This window comes from Protopterus annectens, chromosome 11.part0 (genome assembly GCF_019279795.1).
Source record: "Protopterus annectens isolate FY-2018-M chromosome 11.part0, PAN1.0, whole genome shotgun sequence".
Lineage (NCBI taxonomy): Eukaryota > Metazoa > Chordata > Ceratodontiformes > Protopteridae > Protopterus > Protopterus annectens.
This window is the reverse complement of record NC_056745.1, coordinates 794739253-794761355: the sequence shown is the minus strand read 5'-3', so window position 1 is coordinate 794761355 and position 22103 is coordinate 794739253. Positions and strand designations below refer to the sequence as shown.

At 41.3% G+C, this 22103-nt stretch overlaps 1 protein-coding gene across 2 annotated transcripts in view; it reads left to right on the top strand.

Annotated features, from left to right (window-relative positions):
- Positions 1 to 22103, top strand: part of PTN (pleiotrophin) — a 1697813-nt gene that overhangs the window by 1122148 nt on the left and 553562 nt on the right. For both annotated transcript variants that reach the window (XM_044088220.1, XM_044088218.1), the window contains exon 4: positions 21018 to 21188. In XM_044088220.1, the coding sequence (XP_043944155.1) occupies positions 21018 to 21188 (171 nt within the window). The remainder of the gene's footprint in view (positions 1 to 21017; positions 21189 to 22103) is intronic.

The window sequence follows — 22103 nt, the reverse complement described above, 5'->3', positions numbered from 1 at the left end:
AGTTTCCTTGGATCATCTTGCCCCTTTCATCACACTTTTTGATTAACTCAGCAATAGAAGGGTCACACATTAAACCTCTATCCAAGGGAGAATTTAAAATTTCATTTTTCAAATTGTCAACATAAACACCACACCTCAACCACCATCCACACCTGCACAACACAAACCCACACATGTGGAAGTCCTCAACAAAAACATGCCCAAACAAAAGAGACCTCCAAGGCAAAAACACATGTGAACTCCAGTGCCCACCACACCATATATCACACACAGTCCATACACGTGTGTCTCACAGCCACTTAAGCCTAAACATATACACAACATATTAGTCATAGGAGACTCCATTATGAGACACACAGATGTGCCCCTCTCCAGGCTGGATAAGGAGAACGTCATGGTTAGTTGTTTGCCAGGTGCCAGAATCTGCCATATCACCCGTGCACTCAGGTCTCTCAACAATAGGTATGGTTATGACTCTGTCATAGTCAATGTAGGTGTGAACGACATGAAACATACCTTCATGGACAACATGAAGACAGACATGATAGAGCTCAATGAATATGTGTCCCAGGCAGGTATGTACCTACCCTTAAGCAGCATTCTACTGTCACCCAGAATGATGCCTCAATACAAATAGAAAATTATTGACATTAACAATTGGCTTAGTTTCTGGTGTCATTCCAAGGGGATCCAGTACCTGACAGCCTGGGAAGACATGATTGACAAGCCATGATGCTTTGCTAGAGATGGCCTCCATCTGTCTCCCTTGAGCTTCAGTCTCCTGGCAAAGGCTCTTGCCTCCCCCCATACTGCATTTTTTAGGCAAAGCCATCAGGTCAAAAACTACCAACATGAACATTTCATCAAAACACAAATTAAAGGTCATGCTGCTAAATGCTAGGAGTCTAAACATGAAATTGCAATCATTGCAACCATTCTTAATCCTGGATGATGCTGACATTTGTGCAGTCACAGAAATCTGGCTCAAAACTGCAGAAAGCACCCCAGCCATACCAGGTTACACATCCTATCATACATTCAGACCCCAAACTGTGGGTAGCAAAGCAAAAGGAGGTGGAGTTGCTATATATAAAAGACATACACACCTCCAGGCTGGTTAAACAGTATGGTGCACAGGAGCCACTCCAGGTGCAGTTAGCCGTTGACAGGACCCCTATTCAAATCATAGCTAGTTACAGACCCCCAACTTTGACTCAAGATGCCTACTCCACCTATCTGGACCTCTTCAAATCTATCAAGATTCAACCCTTTACACTGATGTTGGGTGATTTTCACTATCCAACCATCGATTGGAAGAACTACTCATGCCAAAACACATATGTCCAGACAATCCTTGATTTCGTCAATGCAAATGTCTTGGACCAGCTGGGTGACACCACCACATCTGTAACCACTGCAGTATCCCTACAGTGTCATCTTCCTTGGTAATATCTGACCACAAAGTGGTCACTTTTGAAGTCACCATTTCCCCTGACCATCCCTAGATATGGTCAAGCAAAAAAACTTCTTGAAAGCTGATTACAACCTTCTGAGGGAAGGTATAAAAAGTTTCACAGCCCCCTCTCCTCCATAGAAACTGGCACATATGCCCAAACCTACACCAAAGTACTATATGAGCATTTATATAGCTGCATGGAATCAGGAATACCCAACAGGACAAAATCATCCTCCTCAAGGAAGAGTAAACCTGTTGGGTGGGCATCTGCAATAAATAAACTCTATAATACTCTATAAACAATAGATAAAAATAAAACTCTATAAACAAACCAACCAAAATAATCCCCAAAAATTCTGGCGAGGTATCAATAACCTCCTACACTCTGGATGCTCAAGTACTCCCTCTCCCTCTGGCTCTGATCAAAACAATCCCATCCAAATAGCAGACTCATTTAATACTTTTTTCACTGAAACCATACAATCCCTAGCCAACCAGCTATCCCCTAGCATCCCAGGCTCTGCCACAACCTTTACCAATAATTCTCATCAATTTCATTTTCAGCCAGTGCCCACTTCACTTATCTGTAACCTCATACAGAAACTTAAACCCACTACTCTCTCTGCTGATAAATTACCTGCAGAACACCTGCAAAAAGCTGCTAAAGTCATAGCCTACCCCATATCCATCCTCATTAACAGAACTATTTCTGAAGGATCTATTCCCCTCATCCTGAAAGTCTCTCACATAATTCCCCTGCATAAGGGCGGTAACTCCAAAGAGTTGTCCAATTATAGGCCCATAGCTATTCTATCTCCTTTGGCAAAAATAATGGAGAAATGTATACACATACAACTGTTAACCTACCTACTCGATCACAATTTATTAGCACCCTGTCAACATGGCTTTAGACCATTTCATAGCACCACCTCTGCTCTCTTATCCTTCACTAACCATATTAACAGCAATCGTAATATTGATACTCTATCCTCAGCTGTTTTTATTGATCTGTCCAAAGTATTTGACATGGTGAATCACCACCTCCTTATAGACACACTCAAAAACCTGTCATTGGACAACCATACTATACAGTGGTTCCAATCATACCTACATAACAGGCAACAGGCTGTACTATGGGAAAATACTTTATCTTCCCACGTCCCAGTCACTCTAGGGGTCCCAAGGATCTATATTAGGCCCATTACTCTTCTCCATCTTTACAAATGACCTTCATTCTGTAATTCCTCAAGCTGACTGTATCCAATACGCTGACGACTCCACACTCATATGCGCTGCTGCTTCTCAATCAGAACTTCAGTCACTAACCCAAATGACCTTTAGTACAGTTGAAAACTGGCTCCTACAAAAACGTCTTATCCTTAACCCAAAAACAAAATGCTACTATTTACCCCACCCGAAGAACCTCCCCACTTAACTTTACTATTACTTCAAATGATGGAACTATAATATCTCCGAACCAACCACCAAACTACTCGGGGTACTAATAGATAACAACTTGTCCTTTGAACCTCACATTAATAACACCATATAAAATAGTAAACAAGAAACTAGGTTCCCTCTATCATAAAACCCTTTACACCTCCAGCCAGGGTTACTATTGCTTACCCACCTCATCTCTACCTTGCTCTATGCCTCCCCTATCTATACCAAAATATGTAGAAGTAATCTGAGTAAACTTACATCCTCCTACAACAATATTGCCAGATTTGCAGCTGGGTCCTCCTATAGAACTCATCACTGTATCAATCTGAATCAGTTAGGATGGTTAGAGCTGCCAAATTTAATACTTTTCAATCAATTAATAGTAGCCCATAAGATCCTGTATTTACCTCAAAATACACCCATACTTACATCCCTAGTCATCCCTATAATAACCTCAAGACCTTTACGCTCAGCTAATAACCTACTTGTACAAATATCAAAATCCAACAACTTAGCTGGTGACACCTTGTTTTCCAATACAGTAGGTAAAGCCTGGAACATCCTCCCAAGCCAGCTAACCTCAATATCCTCTGTCAGCTTATTTAAAAGCAAGCTTAAACCCTACCTCAAATCATACTGGCTATGCCCCTGTGTTAACCCAGACTAAGTACCTAACTATTAACTAGACAACCACAATTCCTAGCCTATCATGATCTTGTGTTGTCTCACTAATTTTAGTGAGCTTAACCTTCCTTAGGATTTTTTCTCATGTAAATAAGTATATACAGTGGAATGATCAAACACCTTCATATAGTATCACAACCTATGTGTTAAATAACACTAGAAATCCATCCTTGTTTGCTGTTCTTCTATACTCTATTGATCTCTAGTGTTTTTCTTTCTTAGGTTTTGTGAGACCTCAGTATCTCTTATCATAAATTACTAGGTGTATCTAATTTTGTAATATGTTATAAAGATTTGTACTACACCATTTCTAATACAAATGTATTAGTCTTATTCATCTATTCTTATATAAATTTTTCCTTTTTCCTACTGAAATATAAAATATATAATCTTAGGCTTGTACTATAATTGTTAAAACTTATGTACCAAATTATACTGTTATTGTCTTTGTCTTGACCTTTTATGTTGTTGTAATTTGTGGAGCTTTTCTCCCCGGGCCTCCACTGAAAATGGACATATATCCAGCTGGACTAGCCCGGTCAACAAATGTAAAATAAAAATAATAAAAAATAATAAAAGGGAAAAAAACTGCTGTCCAGGGCCACGAAGGAACAGGTGCCCAATGGGAAGCAATCTCTCCTTAGTCTGAACAAACAAATAAGAGCACCAGTAAAATCCTCCAAAGCAAACTTTAAGTCCAACCTGGCCAAATCTATTAAAGACAATCACAAGGCTTTCTTTGCATATGTCCAAAAATTCAAGGGAAGCACCCAGATCTGCTCAGAACTGGTGGTCAAGGGCACCACATACACAAAAGCCATTGATATAGCCAACCTGCTGGCAGACAGGTTAAGTGAAAACTTCATCCCTTTTTCCCCCAACAGTAAATCAGAACACCCCCAGCACCTGCCCCCTCCCCATATCTCTAGGGAGGAAGTCATCACTGCCCTCCCAAAGGCAAAAAATACAGTGTACATGGGACCCAATAACATCCCAGGCTGCATCCTACATTAACTCAGACAGGTATCTGCAGCACCATTAGGCAACCTATTCTACCAAAGCCTGAGTACTGGCTTTGTCCTAGCCAAGTGGAGGACAGCCACTGTCATACCTTTGCACAAAGGTGGAGCATCCACCTATCCAGGAAATTATACACCCATCAGCCTAACTAGCCTTATTGGCAAGGCCATGGAGGAGATTATCATGGACCTCATTAACAAGGGCATTGGCAACCTCCAAACACTTGATCCCACACAGTTTGGTTTTATCAAGGGGAGGTCATGCCTGCTAAATTTGTTTGGCTTCTTTGAGACAGTTACCAAAGTCATGGACGAGGGGAAGATGGTACACACCACCTACCTTGACCTGTCTAAAGCCTTCAATACTATTCCCCACTCAGGTATAACAGATAAACTCTCTCAACTAGGTGTCAATCCATATATTACCAGATGGGTAACAAGCTGGCTCACTGATAGAACCCACCTAGTCAAAATAGGGGAAGCTGCCTCAAGCAGTCAACCTGTAATGAGTGGTGTACCGCCAGGGATTGGTCTTGGAGCCCTTGTCGTTTGGGATGCATTTTTCTGAGGTGAAGGCCAAAACCAGTGGGCTATGGCTGACCAAGTTTGCAGATGACTATAAGCTGGGTACTGTCATCAGTTCACCTAGTGATGTGGACATCCCCCAAGATGGTCTGACCCAAGCATCCAACTGGTGCCAGAAACATGGCTTCAAACTGAATGCCAAAAAATGCATCATCATCATCCCCTTTGGGGAGAGTGATATCCCCACAAATTATCACATTAATAACAAGGTCCTAAGCATCCAATCAGTTGTGAGGGACTTGGACATCCAGGTTGATAGCAAACTGATGTTTGACCACCATATTGCCTCCATTGTATGGAAAGCTATCTACATGGCTCACCTCATTAATAAGGGTATCTCATCCAGGGATAAGGTTGTCATAACATCCCTGTATTCTTCCCTTATAAGACCCATTATTGAGTACAATGCCTCTTTCGGCATGTACCTCACAAAGCAGATGAAGCAGCTGGAGAGACCACAGAGGTTCCTCACCAGGAGAATCCAGGGCCTTAAACATCTACCCTACACCAATAGGCTAAAGGCCCTGTCTCTCTATTCATTCTCCTACAGGCTCCTCAGAGATGACCTCTGTCTGGCATACAAAGCAATCTCAGACCCCGCCTTGATGGCACTGCTGCATATCCACAAGTCTAGCTCCACTGAAGTAACCCGCACACACAACCTCAACCTGGTCTGTGCCATCAATAGGACTTGTTGGTGGGACAGATTTGTTTCCCAGAGACTCCCCCTTCTGTGGAATAGACTCCCTTTCCACATCAAGCAGAGTACCTCATTAATGCTTTTTAAGCACAACCTGAATAACTGGATGGGGAAGAGAAAATACATCCCTAGGATTCCCCCTGTGTCCCTGCTAGATAGGGACATTCGGTGCTGACTTATTGGAACAATGAGCTAAATTCTTGGCTAGGCTTGTAAGGGCCTCAGGGCCAATAGCCTAGTAACTTCCTATGATCCTATAAATCATATGGGAGGTTCTGAGAATGCAATCAAGCAAACTTCCTTAAAACAATACCAGTGTCCATAGCCCTGAAAAAATTGTATCAACAGAATCATACACATTTAAAACAATGAATAGTGTCCAGTGTAACAGAAGAAACTAGGTCATTTAAACCTTCACAATAAGAAACTGTAGATAAAACATGTCTCATGCTGTTTCAATTTGTTAGAACAAACTTTAACAAAGGAGCCTTACAATTTAATATGCTGTAAATCATAGTTGCAAAGTATGCTCTTTTTCCATACCTATCAATAATTTTCCAGTTCTTATTGGAAAGAGTAGGATTGGAATTAACTAAGTGTTTAACAGCACTGCAGTCAACTAAGGTTATATTCACTGGGTCAGGTTTAGGAATAGTGTATAAATATTAAAAAAAAAAAAAAAATTAGGAACTTTAGACATCCGAACTGCTTTTTCAGGGACAACTGGCTGACTGTCAGGAAAACTGAAGTCAGACACACATCTTCTAAAGCAGACAGGACAGGAAGAATGAATATAGCTTCTGTAAAATCCTTCTGTAACAACACAGTATTTTCTGAGGGACTGAGCAACCTCAGTGTTCCATCACTGAAAACACTGAGACATTGTAGCAATAGTCTCAGAGAAAAAGAAACCCTCACAGGGAGGATCACAAATGAAGCACTCCTCTTGAGTCTGAACGAGAAATCTGAGGAAAAGTCTTGAAGCCATTCCCTGCATCTTCCTATTCAGATACAGAATCTTGAATCATTTCAGGAAAAGAGGAATCCCTCTTTGTTTCTTTAACCAGAAACTACTTTGCAAAAAGGATCAGTAGCTCATAGGTTCATAGATAGGTACTAGGCTATTGGCCCTAGGGCCAATATAAGCCTAGCCAAATGGAACCCTGGCTTTTGCCACCCAAGAAAATTATTTTCCTGTGACCCTGTCAAGCAGAGCCACAGAAGTGATCCCCGGGGTAAATTTCCTATCTCCCATCCAATCATCAAGAATTTTCTTGAAGAGTGCTAATGAGGAGCTTTATTTAATATAGATAGGTAGTTTGTTTAAGAGTATGGGAAGTCTCTGGGACAGGAATCTATCCCTCCAGCATGTTCTGTTTATTGAGGTGACAAGGTTTAGGTCCCTAGAGCGTGTAGCTCAGAAGGATTGGGATTTCTTTAAGTGGAGCATGTCCAACAGCTCTGGGTTTGACATAGCTTTGTATGTTAGGCAGAGATTGCCTCTGAGTAGGCAATATGCGACAGATTAAAGCTGGAGTTTTTTGAGATGGTCTGTGTAGGGCATCTGCTTGAGACTGGTAATCCTCTTTGTGAGGTATTTCTGTGGCCTTTCTAGTTGTTGTAGATGTCTTGTGAGGTACATACCAAAGGGAGCGTTGTATTCTATAATGGGTCTAATGAGTGATGAGTAAAGGGGAACAATGACTTTTTTTTTCTTGGATGAGAAACCTTTTCTGATGAGGTGTGCCATGTAGAAGGAATTCCTGACTACTGTGATGATGTGATTATCAAAGGAGAGACTACTGTACATCTGTGTCCCAAGGTCTTTTATCACACTTACAGTGTTAAGTAGACTAACACCTATGTGGTAGTTCATGGGTACAGAGTCTTTACCAAAAGGGATGACAATGCACTTTTTGGCATTGAGCTTGAGGCCATGGCTTTGACACAAGGCATCTGTCTCAGTGAGGCCCTTTTGTAGGATGTCCACATTGTAAGAAGTTTTGATTATGACTCCTAGTTTGTAGTCATCTGCAAACTTTGTTAGCCAAAGACCTTCTGTGTTAGCCTGTATGTTAGAGAAGTAGATACCAAACTAGGACTGAACCCTGTGGTACTCCACCTTTCACTGGTCTGAGGTTGGATTTAGACTCTGCTACTTTCACAGTGTGGGTTCTGTCAGTGAGCCACTCGGCAACCTATCTTGTGACATAGAGATTTATACCTAGTTTAGTGAGTATATCTATAATTCAAGAGTGGGGGATGGTGTCAAAAGCCTTGGCGAGATCTAGATAGGCTGTGTTGAACCACCTTACCCTCATCTACGGCTTTGGTGACCGCTTCACAGAAGCCTGTCAGGTTTAGAAGACATGATCTGCCTTTTACAAACCTGAACTGGGTAGGGTCCAGAGTTTGGAGATTACCAATGTCATTGTTTACAAGTTCCATGATGATAAGTTCCATAGCCTTGAATAGCAGGCTCATCAGGCTAATGGGGCGGTAGTTCCTGGGGTTCGTGGTGGCTCTCCCTTTGTGGAGTGGGATAACCGTTGCTGTGCGCCATTCAGTGGGCACAAAGCTATGATTGAACATGGTACTTAGGTGGGGTGCCTGTTCATTCTGTAGTTCATGTAGAACGCAGCCTGGGATGTTGTCAGGTCCCATGGATGCTGTGTTCTTGGCTTTGTTCAGTGTTTTTTTCACGTGTGCAGCCTTGATTAGAGATGGGCCCTTGAGGAGATGAGGGAGGGGTAGAGTTAGCACTGAACCTATCTGCCAGGATGTTGGCATTATCAGTTGGTTCTGTATATTTAGTGCCATTGTGTTGTATCTCAGAGCAGATCTGAATGTTGCCATTGAGATTCTTGACATAGCTATACAATGCTTTGTGGTTGTCTTTAGAATCAGTGGCGATTTTGTTTTCGTAACTAGCTTTGGAGGATTTTATGAGGGATCTCAGCTTCTTACTGAGGCTGACCACGGAGTTCCTCCAATCATCTGATTTTTACTCTTTTTTGCAACAATTTCTTTCTGCTGTTGTAGAGTTTGTTTATGGCAGGGGACCACCAGATTGGCTTCCTTTTTTTGGAGGATAGCATCTTGGATCTGTTAGGGATTATACGATCTATGCACTCGTGTAAGTGCTTATAAAGTGCAATTGTATAGGATTCAGCAGTCATACTTCTATTGTCCATCAGCATGGGTGTCATGAAGTTTGCCATTTCTGTCTTAAGAAGCGTGAAGTTGGCTTTGGAGAAATTTTTATGGTGGTTTCCCTAATGGGAGTAGGGGTGGGATGTGGATGGCTAGGGTGATTTACTTATGGTCGGATCTGACCAATGAGGAATTGACCTCTGGAGTGGAACACCGGTTGCCCATGTTTGTACTGACCAGGTCTAGGATATTGCTGCCCCTGGTTGGGGTGTCAATAAGTTGATCTAAGGCGTTGAAATTTATGAATTCCAGAAAATGTTGAGCACAAGAATTGGTACATGAGTAGTTTTCCCAGTTAATGGTGGGGTAGTTGAAATCGCCCATTACTAGGGTGCTAGGTTGCACCCTAATATTTTCTAGTGTATCAAGAAATGAGGAGTGGGAATCCTGGGACATGGTGGGGGATCTGTAGCAAGCTACAATTTGGATTGCGGTCTTGCCCAGAGTTAGTTGCATTTGGATAATCTCGGATGCATTATGCTGAGCAACTAGCCTTGAGGTTTGGATATCCTTAATGAATATGGACACACCTCCGCCTTTAGTGCTTCGGTCCAGGTTAGGTGGCCGAAAGGTGTGGTATGAATTATAGCCTGGTAATGCAGGGGTGCTCTCTGGAGCCTTGAACCAGGTCTCTGTCACTGCACAGATGTCAATGTTCTCCATTTTAAGGAGTGCCTTGAGTGAGTGCTTGTTGAGGTTTAAACTTTTAGCATTAAGTAGCATTACCCTCGGATTTTTCTTGCTTGTACCTGTTATGGTGGTGAAGTTGTCATTTGTATCTTGCCTAAAAAAAGCACTATAGGGGTGGCAAGAGCCTTAGCCAGTATCCAAAATCCCAAGGGTGACAGGTGCAGGCCATCTCTAGCAAAGCATTGTGGTTTGTCGATCATGTCATCCCAGGCAAACAGATACTGGATCCCCTTAGAATGACGCCAGAAGCTTAGCCAATTGTTGAAGTCAATCATTTTGTTCTTGTACTGTGGTATCATTTTGAGTGATGGCAGGATGCTACTCAGGGCTAGGGTCATACCTGCCTGGGCTACAAGATCGGACAGCTCCTCCATGTCTCTTTTTATTTAGTCCAGGGAGGTATGTCTCAGGTCATTCACACCAGTATGGACAATGACAGAGTCATATTTGTACTTGTTGTGGAGTGACCTGAGTGCATGCGTTATGTGGTGGATCCTGACATCTGACAGGCAGCTGACAGTAACTTTCTCCTTGTTTAGCCTGGTGAGTGGAACATCAGTGCACCTGACTATAGAGTCACCTGTGACTAGAGTGTTGGGTACGTTGTTATGCCTTATGGGCTGTGGTTGAGTGGCACACTGAGTTTGTGGGTTGTTATTTGGGTTGTGTTGGGGGTGGAGGTTGCTTGCGTTTCTGCTTTGGAGGTCCCTGTTGCTTGGGTAGATTTTTTTGAGAACCTCCATGAATGTAGGTGTGTGTTTTGTGTTTCTATGTGTGTGTTTTGGTGGTGTAGGTTTTGAGAGACTATGTGATGAGTGTGGCGTGGAGCAAGTGTTTGCCTTCTCCTCTTGACTGTCTAGTCCAGTCTTGGGTGAAGAGAGCTTTGCTTCTAGTTTGGCTATATAAGTGCATTTCTCACAGGTTGTAGTGTTGGGTGGTAGGAGGAGACAGTTGGCTGTGTACATGAGGCAGTTGCTGCATTGCCCCAATATGCCCAGATTCATCAGGTAGACAGAAGAAAACACCGGCACTGACCCTTAGACATGCCTGGATAGGTGCTTATTTATTAAGTACTAAAAACTGTTTTCCTCTAGACAAGTGAGGAAAGTTGAGTGCTGTAGTAATTTGTAGCTTTTTTAGTGCTTACAATGAGTTCTGAACAAGTGCTGAGCTCAAAGAAACAGATTTGAGTGCTGAAACTAGAAAACTGGCTAGTTCTAAGAAAAAAAAAATTAAGCAAGAAGGCTTCCTTCCAACACAGAAAGGTTTGGGGGTTCAGAAGCTTACAAATAGTCTTGGATACAGCAAATCTGTATCTGCGCTTGACGACTTATAGGAAAGGCAGGAAACAAGCTTAGAAAAAAATGTTTTTTTTTGTAAAGTGGAAAGTGGAAAGGAGGATCAGAAACTCACTGGGTTGGCCTTCTCAAATGTTCTCCCTGGATTAGGTAGAATGAGGTAATGACACAAGACTGGGAGGAGTGTCTCAGATCAAATTTACAGGGATGGGCAACTGCAAAGCCACCAAGTATAAAAACAGGTTACCAATAGGGAGGGAGGGTGGAAAACAAAAATCAGAACAAACAAACCCAAACAGATGCTTAACGATTGTAGAAAATTTCTAGTTAATACATCACACACAGTGAAACTAGCTAGCAAAGTATATGCAGACAATAAAAGTGCTATAAGCAACTCAGAAATAAGCAAAAAACAGGATACTTAATGTTTTTTTATCACAGATTAGTTGGCTCAGAGCCCTTCCTCTGACTTCCTCCGATTAGCTCAGTGTGAAATGGTAGAAAAACTCACAAGTTAACTTCTTCAGTAACAAAGTTGAAACCTGAAACAACTTTAAAAAAAAATCTTGAAAGAACCAATGAGGTGCTTACTCCAAGCCTTAGTCCAGGCAACCCCAGTCAGCCAATGACCACAAACAATTCACTCTCACTGAAATGCTATACTGGCTCTGGTTAAGCTATGATGGCCTGGAACATGTGCTCAGATACACAGCCTCTACTAACAAACAACTAGGCCCAAAACACAAGCTTGAATATGGACAATGCTACCCTACCAACACTACTTAGGTAGAAAAAAAACTGCAGAAATGTTTAAACAGATAATGGATCAAGGAGACTCTAGAGAATGCTTTTAAATGCAAACAAGTTATGTGATACACTCCTTAGTAGGAAATCAGAACAAACAAACCCAACCAGATGCTTAACAATTGTAGAAAATTTCTAGTTAATGCCTCACACACAGTGAAACTAGCTAGCAAAGTATATGCAGACAATTAAAGTGCTATAAATAACTCAGAAATAAGCAAAAAAAAAAGGATACTTAATGTTATATATCACTGATGAGTTGGCTCAGAGCCCTTCCTCCGACTTCCTCCGATTAGCTTTAATTAAACCTTCAGCCAATCCCAGTAAACTACTGCTATTCAAAGTAATTTGAGGAGAAGTAGGTAAATGCTTGTTTTTTTGTTTCTTTTTGACAGGAAACATGGGGCCAACTGTGCTACTAATGGCAGCTGCTGCTTTCACAAACACGGGCACAGCATTTTGACACAAGAGAGAAACCTTCACTCTTCCCTCTGCCAGGACTGACAAGAGTGGATATCCTTGCCCACTAGTGGGACTCTAACAGCCACATTGAATGTGGCTAATCCCCAGTCCATAATGGCTGTAGTCACTACAACAGAGGGATCTTGGGTAAATGATGAATTGTCTGAATTACAAGTATCCACAGCAGAATCATCCTCCTGTGGATGAGGCAAATTGTTAGCCTGCTGTGGTGGCAAAGGCTGTTTCTTTAACTTTTTCTTTTTCTGACTTGAAGAAGGACCAACTGTAAGTCTGTCAATCTGTTCCATAGCCAAGACAAAAATGATGCCTCTTTCAAGGGTAGATAAACAGCAAATGCCGGTAAAAATACCAGTCTACAAAAGTTAATTTGTTCACAGAAAAAACACAGTAAGAAGCTCTTTAAAATACTATGGTACAAGTATATGTTTTCATTTACTTTACTTATAAATTGACAGAAAAAAAGTTTTCCCTTTAAAAAAATGTTAGTCTTGAGGCAATCTGGTAAAACACAACACTCCTAGCTTTACAATAATTTTTCTGAAGAGGACAGTAATAAAACTACAATAAATTTAAGAAAATTGGAGTTTAAAAAAATGGAAGTTTATTGAAGGACTTCATACCCATACTTGTTTTTAGTCAGCACAGCTCAAGCTGCTTGAGAGATTAGGTATGTGAAAGGTGCCCTGAAGCTTTAGAAGCTGGCTGGCTGTTAAACTTCGCAGGATATAACTCACAGAGCTAAGGCTACTGCAGAAGTAATCAATGTGAAGAATATCTTATCTATGCCTGGATGGCACTGAATTCAGTGGAAACACTTTTTGAAACACAGACATGTAGCCAATATTTGCTGATCTTTGTGGAGATGATAATGCAATGTGATTTATTAACAATGCTCAAATCTTGCAGTAAATACAATCCACACAACTGCAAAGGAAGCTAAAAGACTAAGGTCCTAGAACAAACTAAAATAATGCAAACAGATAATGTTTTGGACTAAACCATGAAGAAAAAACAGAGAAGTACAAAAAGTATTGCCATACAGGTCACTATAAATGCAACTTAAAATATGTAAGCAGAGTTTAGGTAAAAAACTGTTATCTTCATTTTTGATGACAAGCTTGTACCTCAAACCTCTCACAGTCTTGAACAAAAGACAAATTTTGATTACTAAAGTTATCTATTGATGCTTGTGACCTTTGGAACTACCGACAGTATTCCCTAACAATGCAGATGCTAGGATATTAGCCACAATTATAGATAAGAGGACAGAAGATATTATGCCAGTGATGGAAGACAAAAAGAAAAGAGGATTCTTATGGACAGAAGAGATTAAGAAAGCTGATGGATATTAATATCTGGTTTGGATGAGATACTGAAGAAGAGATGACTATGCAGATATGATGTCTTTGATACAAGGAAAGCTTTCAATATGGTTGACTCTGACATTAGATTTGAGATGGAGTTTGCAGTGGATAAAAGCATCTGTATGAGGTGCTGAAAGTAAGGCTAATATTTTATGGGAAATTGTCTAAGGAGGCAAAAGTGGAAAAAGTTATGTCAGATGTGCTCCTGTATCAGAATCTTTTTCATCTAGCTTATCAGTGAGAGTGGTAAGCACTAGGGAGCTTATCTACCACAAGTCGAGTGGTTTCTAGCCCAGAAATCATAGTTTATTGGCCGTTTGGCCAGTTTTTTTTCCATCTCTTTCAACATTCTGGTTTAAAAGCCTGCATTTGCACTTATTTCTCACCTTTTCTGCAACTAGTGTAGTCCAGATACAGATTTGCTGTATCCAGGACTGCTTGTAAGCTTCTGAATCCCCCAAGCCTTTCTGTGTTGGAGGGAAGCCTTCTAGCTTGTCAGTGGGAGTGATAAGCACTAGGTAGACTATCTACTACAAGACGAGTGGTTTCTAGATCAGAAATTGTAGTTTACTGGCCTTTTTGGGCAGTTTTTCCATCTCTTTCAACTTTCTGGTTTAAAAGCCCATGTTTGCGTTTTTCCCACCTTTTCTGTAACTAGTCTAGTCCAGATACAGATTTGTTGTATCCAGGGCTGTATGTAAGCTTCTGAGGCCCCCAAGCCTTCCTGTATTGGAGGGAAGCCTTCTAGCTTATCAGTGGGAGCCGTCAGCAATAGATATCCTATCTACCACAAGAGGAATGGTTTCTGGCTCTGAAATTGTAGTTTATTGGCCATTGGGCAGTTTTCCCATCTCTTTCAGCTTTCAGGTTTAAAAGCCCATGTTTGTGCTTGTTTCCCGCCTTTCCTCTAACTAGTCTAATCCAGATACAAATTTGCTCTATCCAAGACTGTTTTTAAGCTTCTGAGCAGTGCCATGTCTGGTCTTCAATTTTTCCCTTAGATCTGCTAGTTTTCTCCTCTCCTCTCCTGCACTTTTACTAGCTTACTAGTTTAGTACTTTACCAGACTTTTTGTAGCAATTTTTGTAGCACACAAAAGTGCTAACAGCACTAAACATTCTACAGGAAAACAGCTCAATTACTTATTATTAATTCCCAGCCCTCCAGGCATGTCTAAAGGTCAGCTCCCTGTGTTTTCTTCTATTAACCTGGTGAACTTGGGCATCCTGAGGCAATGTAGCATCTGCCTCATGTTCAATGACAACCCTCATCTCTTACCTCCCAACACTCAGACTTGAGAGAGATGCACTTATATATCTAAATTGGAAGTCACGCACTCTCCAGCCAAGAATGGAATAGCTGGTCAAGAGGAGACGGTCAACACTTGCACCACACCACAAGGAACACATAGCCCTCTAGAACACACACCAGCACTGCCTTCACATAAAAACACAAACTACAAACCCACCTTCCTGAAGGCTGTCAATAAACATCTACCCAAACAGTAGAGACCTCCAAGACAGAAACTCACTTGACCACCATAACACAACACTAATCATGAGACACATAATTCTCCTAAACAGTATGCCACTCAACCAAAGCCCCTAAGGCAAAACAGCATGCCCATCACACTAGTCATAGGTGACTCGATGTTGAGGCACACTGAAGTCCCACTCACTAGGTTGAATAAGGAGAAAGTAACAGTCAGCTGATTGTCAGGTGCCAGGACCATCACATAGAGCACACACTCAGGTCCCTCAACAACAGGTATAAATATGACTCTGTCATTGTACAGGTGGGTGTGAATGACCTGAGGCATACATCCCTGGACTACATGAAAAGAGACATGGAGGAGCTCTCAGATTATGTAGCCCAGGCAGATATGATCCTAGCCCTGAGCAGCATCCTACCATCACCCAGAATGATACCACAGTATGAGCAGAAAATTGATTTCAATAACTGGCTACGTTTCTGGTGTCATTCTAAGGGGATCCAGTATCTGTCTGCCTGGGATGATATGATTGGCAGACCTTGATGCTTTGCCAGAGATGGCCTACATCTGTCACCCCTGGGCTTCCAGATACTGGCCAAGGCACTTGCCACCCCTATAGTGCCTTTTTAGGTGGTGTTCCAAAGACCAAATTACCACTGTAACAGCTACAAACAAATGCAATGTGAGGTTCATGCTGCTCAATGCTAGAAGTCTAAATCTCAAAATGCACTCACTTGAAGCACTCCTTACAATGGAGAACATTGACATTTGTGCTGTAACAGAGACCTGGTTCAAGGCAGCAGAAAGCACCCCTGCACTACCAGGCTATAACTCATTCCACACCTTTCAGCTCCAGAACTTGGACTGAAGCGCTAAAAGCAGTAGTGTTTCCATATTCATAAAGGATGTGCACACCTCCAGACTGGCAGCCCAACATAACACATCAGAGATACTTCAGGTGCAGCTAACATTGGGTAAGACAGCTCTTCAGGTCATAGCCTGCTATAGGTCCCCAACCATGTACCAAAACTCACACTCCATGTTCGTAAGCACCCTGGAGAATATTAGGGTCCAACCTAACACTCTGATACTGGGTGACATCAACTACCCCTAAATTAACTGGGAAAACTCCTCATGTACCAATGCACTTGCCCAACGTTTCCTGGAATTCATTAATTCCAATGCCCTGGACCAGCTAGCTCTTACCCCCACTAGAGGTAGTAACATCCTTGACTTGGTCATTACTAACATGGGCGACTGTTGCTCTACACCAATAGTCAGCTCCTCCCTGTTTGCATCCGACCACAAACTAATCACCTTGGAAATCCACATCCCTCCTACCCCCCCCCCCCCCCCCACAAAGGTAATTACTATGAAAAACTTCTCCAAAGCTAACCTTGGGCATCTAAATATAGAGGTGGCTAACTGCACGGCACCCATGCAAATGGACAATAGTTGCATGACTGCTATATCCTACACCAATGCACTGTATGAACCCGTACACAAATGCATGGATCTCGCCATTCCCGATAGAACCAAGACGCTCTCCTCAAAAAAAAGCAAGTCAATCTGGTGGTCCCCTGCCATAAAAACTACAACAGAAGGAGAAAACTGATGCAGAATAAGATGAAGTACCAAGACTGGAAAAACTCTCTTATCAGCCTTAAAAAAAGCTGAGAGCCCTCATCAAATTCTCTAAAGCTAGCTATGAAAACAGAATTGCAGCAAATAGAAAAGACAACCACAAGGCCTTCTATAGTTCTATAAAGAATCACAATGGCAATACCCAGATTTGCTCTGAGCCACTGCACAATGGTACCTCCTATACCAAGCCAACAGATATTGCCAATATACTGCCTGACAGATTTAGTGCCAGCTTTACCCCCCCCAAAGGAAAATCACAATGCGAGTAGATTGCCAGGCACCCAGAATTACTGCTGCACAGGTTAAAACAGCACTGCCCAAAGCCAAGAATACAGCTTCTATGGGACCTGACAATATCTCTGGCTGTGTTCTACATGATCTGTAGAGTGAACTGGCACCTCACCTGTGTGCCCTGTTCAATCACAGCCTCACCTCAGGCTTTGTCCCTACCAAATGGTGCACTGCTACAGTCATCCCTCTCCACAAGGGAGGAGTGACTACAGACCCTGGTAACTATCGCCCCATTAGTCTGATGAGTTTGATATGCAAAACCATCATCATGGACCTAATAAACAGGGATATAGGGAATCTCCCAACTCTGGATCCCACACAGTTTGGTTTTGTGAAGGGTAGATCATGCCTGCTCAACCTGGTAGACTTCCTTGAGTCAGTCACCAGAGCTGTGGATGAAGGCAAGGTGGTTCATAAAGCCTACCTTGATCTGGCCAAGGCCTTTGATACCATTCCCTACTCAGGAATCATAGAAAAACTCATTAAGCTAGGCATCAACCCTTATATCACTAGGTGGGTTGCAAACTGGCTCACAGATAGAACCCACAGTGTGAATGTAGCTGACTCCATGTCAGACTGCCAAGCAGTCATGAGTGGAGTCCCACAGGGTTTAGTCCTGGGTCTTCTCCTGTTTGGTATCTAGTTCTCTGAAGTCCAGGCCAACACAACGGGACTCTGGCTGACAAAATTCACAGATGATTGCAAGTTGGGAACTATTATTAACTCCCCAAGTGATGTTGGCATCCAACAGAAAGGCCTCACTGAGACCAGTAGCTTTTGTCAGAACTATGGCCTTAAGCTGAATACCAAAGAATGTGTCATCATCTCCTTTGGGAAAAAAACAGTTCCCATGAATTACCACAGTGATGGTAGTCCACTGAACACAGAAGGTGCTATAAGAGATCTGGAAACACAGGTTGACAGCAACCTCTCTTTTGACCACCACATTGCCACTGTGGTCAGAAAGTCCTTCTATGTGGCACATCTCATTACTAAGGGTTTTGCATCCAGGAAGAATGAGGTCATTGTCTCCCTCTACACTTCCCTTATTAGGCCAATCATCAAGTACAACGCCGCATTTGGCATGTACCTCACTAGACACCTGCAACAACTGGAGAGGCTGCAAAAGTACCTGACAAAGAGGATCCTAGGCCTTAAACACTTGTTCTATATGGACAGACTCAAAAAACTCCAACTATTCTCTGTCTCATATTGCCAACTTAGAGGCGATCTCTGCTTGACTTATAAAGCCATGTCTGACCCCGCTCTGTTAGAAATGCTACATCTAAAGAAATCCCAATCCCTCCACACCATATGCTCCAGAGACATCAACCTCATTACCACAATCAACAGAACATATTGGAGGGACAGGTTCATAACCCATAGACTGCCCATGCTATGGAATAGACTTCATATACATGTCAAGCAGAGCACCTCACTGGCCCTCTTCAAGAGAAATCTTGATGAGTGGATGGGAAATAGAAAATTCACCACGGGGATAACTCCAGTGGCTGTACTCGACAGAGGCACTGGGAACTAAGGTCGGGTGGCACGATGCCAGTGTAATCCTATGGGCTAGGCTTGCAAAGGTTCCAGGACCATTAGCCTAGTACACACCTATGAACCTATGAACCTATGTTGATTGCAGTTTTAGCAGCTGCAGAATTAAGCATATTTAAGTAAACTGCAGGATGAATAAAAGTTTTTTTAGATTGTAGACAATTTTATGCTATTCACTGAGAGAATGGATTTAACAGTTCAAGGAGTATGTGAAAAATCTAGGAATTTAAAAAAAAAACTATGGACCAAAATATAATTGATCTAAAACTGTTCACTTACAGATAAGTAAACTACATGCCAGTGTGAGGGAGGCCCTGATCAGTAAATAAGTAATGAAATCTTAGGATTAAGCAAATATTGAAGACATTTTTCAATTCAGCTATGGAGAAGTACTGCAGCAAATCTCAGAGCCAGATCTAGTTCACAGAGAGTGTTTCTTCTTTATGGGTATAAAGCATTATATTATTCGGGGTTTTACTTTCACTGTCATTGTCACTGAAGTTACAGTTCTTGGTCATAATCTATGCCATATATAGCAGGCACATATTAAACAGTCATGTATAATGTCACAACATTTCATCAAGTATCTTATTTGCAAAGTGTAAACCTATGCAAATGAGCAGATAATGTAAAAAACATAGCTTTGATTAATGCTTCTGTGTCAGCTGCAAAATATAAATACTAACAAGATTCGATTTTCTTCAGTAATGTAAACAACCTGGAGCAGCAAAAATATAGCTGCAAATAGCTGTCATGCAACAAAGTCCACAGTACAGAAGTCAGTGTTACCAACTTTCACTATAAGAGTAAATGTGTATTAGGTGAGGTTGCAGGATAATGTTTACTAGCATGCATCTGCCTCCTGTGTAACAGAAACTACTTTCTGAATCACACAGAGCCTCAGCACTTAAGATATTCACTTACACCCCCTACACTCCTCAATGTTGAACTCATGATATTGGGAACTGCAAGACAGGGGAGTTATTCTGACTATCCCATAACTTCCAAAGCATAATGTTTTTGTATCAAACGAGCCAATGAGTCAAACTTTTACACCTCGCTTTATGTAATTTCTTATAAAGATAGCAACTCACGCCATTACAGCTTTATAAACGGGGCTGGGGAAGAGATGCTAGATGCTAGCATTGCCATGGAGAAAGCAAACTATGCCCATTAGATATGGTACTGCTCTAAGATTTAGGAGTTGTGGAAATGTATCTTTCAAGCAGTGAAATGGGCCTTAATTATTGCACGGCTGGAAGCAATAGATTGTAAGCCTTTGGTGTTTGGGATCACCCCATTAATGATTATTTGAGGAAAACAGAAAGTGTATGGTTACAGTGAGCGCCATCATGTTTAGATGCATCTTTCATCATTGGAAATGTCTTTCAACAGGCTGGACAAAGTATCTATTAAAGCCTACCTATAATGTAAGTGGATGATAAAAATCATAATTTCTGTAAACTAATAACTGTTTTATTTAAGATTCATTGGAATCTGTCTGGTACCACCTCATTTTGTTATGTGTATTTGATTTTGTAATTCTGAGCATATTGATTATTTCATTTGCAAAGCATGATGTCTGGAATTCTTTGTGGTATAAAATGCAGTGCAGTATATATACACACATATATCAGTACAAAGACATTCACATTAAGAGTGTTTTGTGACATACGGAAATTTGCAATATGATTTTACATATGATAATAATTACCAATATTTTGCATAAGAATGAAAAACAAAACATGACAGGCCATGCTAAAAATTAGTGAAAACTAGTTCTCTGACACTTAGGTCACAGTCATACATCTTAATCTCTTACAACAAGAAATCTGGACAAAGCCTAAAATAATGGCGGATCAAAGGCCAAAAAAATAGGGACAGAATTTAACTATTGTTCTTACAAACTGACAAAGTTGCTGGATAAACGGGTTTTGTCTTGACTTGCATTTTCTGAAGGATATAAAATCTGAAACTCAAATGTATGTCATTATTTAATGACTTCAATCCTCAGTCATTTGCAAGAAAAGCACACATTTTATGAGGAACAGATCAAAAATATGAAGCAAAAATCTGGACATTCTGAGAAAATCTGGACAGTTGAGAGGTATGGTCACAGTATTGCGTCTCTCATTTTTTTTCCTTTTGAATTCTAAATATCATTGCACTATACTGATTTAAAGAGCTGCTTCAGTGCACATAATTCCAAGAATATTCTAGTCTGTTTTTTTTTTTTTGTTTTTTTGAAGATACCAATATCATAGTGGTAATATTTTGCTTTTGTATTTCAGAAAGGAAAAACAGAAAGGCAGTTTGTGGGGAGTGGCAATGGAGTGTCTGTGTACCACACTCTGGCGATTGTGGAGTGGGAACAAGAGAAGGTACCCGCATAGGACCTCAGTGTAAGCAGACCAAAGAACAGACATGCAAGATCCCTTGCAACTGGAAAAAGCAATTTGGAGGTAAGTTGACAAATGTTATTTGATAAAGAAATTACTTAAATAATCAACTTGTTGCCACTACTGAGTGGTTACAGGAACATTTCTGCGTATTATTGTTATGTACATGGAAATAATTACATCATTTTCCATGTTGCCCATTCATGAAATACAAACAAAGACTGCATTCTGCATTCATTCACCTTATGCAACTACTCCAGAGCTAATCATTAGATGCCATTAGTGCTCCATTAATATCATGCTTAACAATGATTCCCTTCTACTAAAATAGCTTATTTGAAGTCCTCGATATGATTAACTCTGATAATTTTACTGCCAGACATTAGCATACAGACATCCAATTATCTGCTACCAGTTATTAAAATGACAGAAAATAAACAATCCAGTTTTGCTACATGGACATACCCATAAATGGGGTCTATATTATAACATCGAAGTCTTACAACTTCGAATGTTATAATATCGAGCCCAGTAGAGCAAATGCTGGAAATAGCAAACCTGCAGAACACCGAATACTTTCCTAGAGAAAGTATTCGGTGGGCCATTTCTGCAGCTTTGCTATTTACTCGACTGTGGAGTGAAGGTTACTGACCGGGTTAAGGTAAGTGTGCGAACGAAGGTGAGTGTGCGATTGGGCACGGGTTAGTTGAGTTGGGTTATGGCACAGGACAGGTAAGTGTGCAATTGTGTGGACGTGAGGGTTAGGGTGGGGTAGGTGAGTTAGGGTTAGGGAGCGGGTAAGGTGAGTGTGCGATAGTGACGGACCTTAGGGTTAGGGTTGGGTTAAGGTAAGTGGATAGCTAGTGGTGTATGTATGGTTTAATGTAGGGTTTTGTGAAGTGTGTGTGTGTGTGTGTGTGTGTGTGTGTGTGTGTGTGTGTGTGTGTGTGTGTGTGTGTATTATTTATTTTAGTGTGC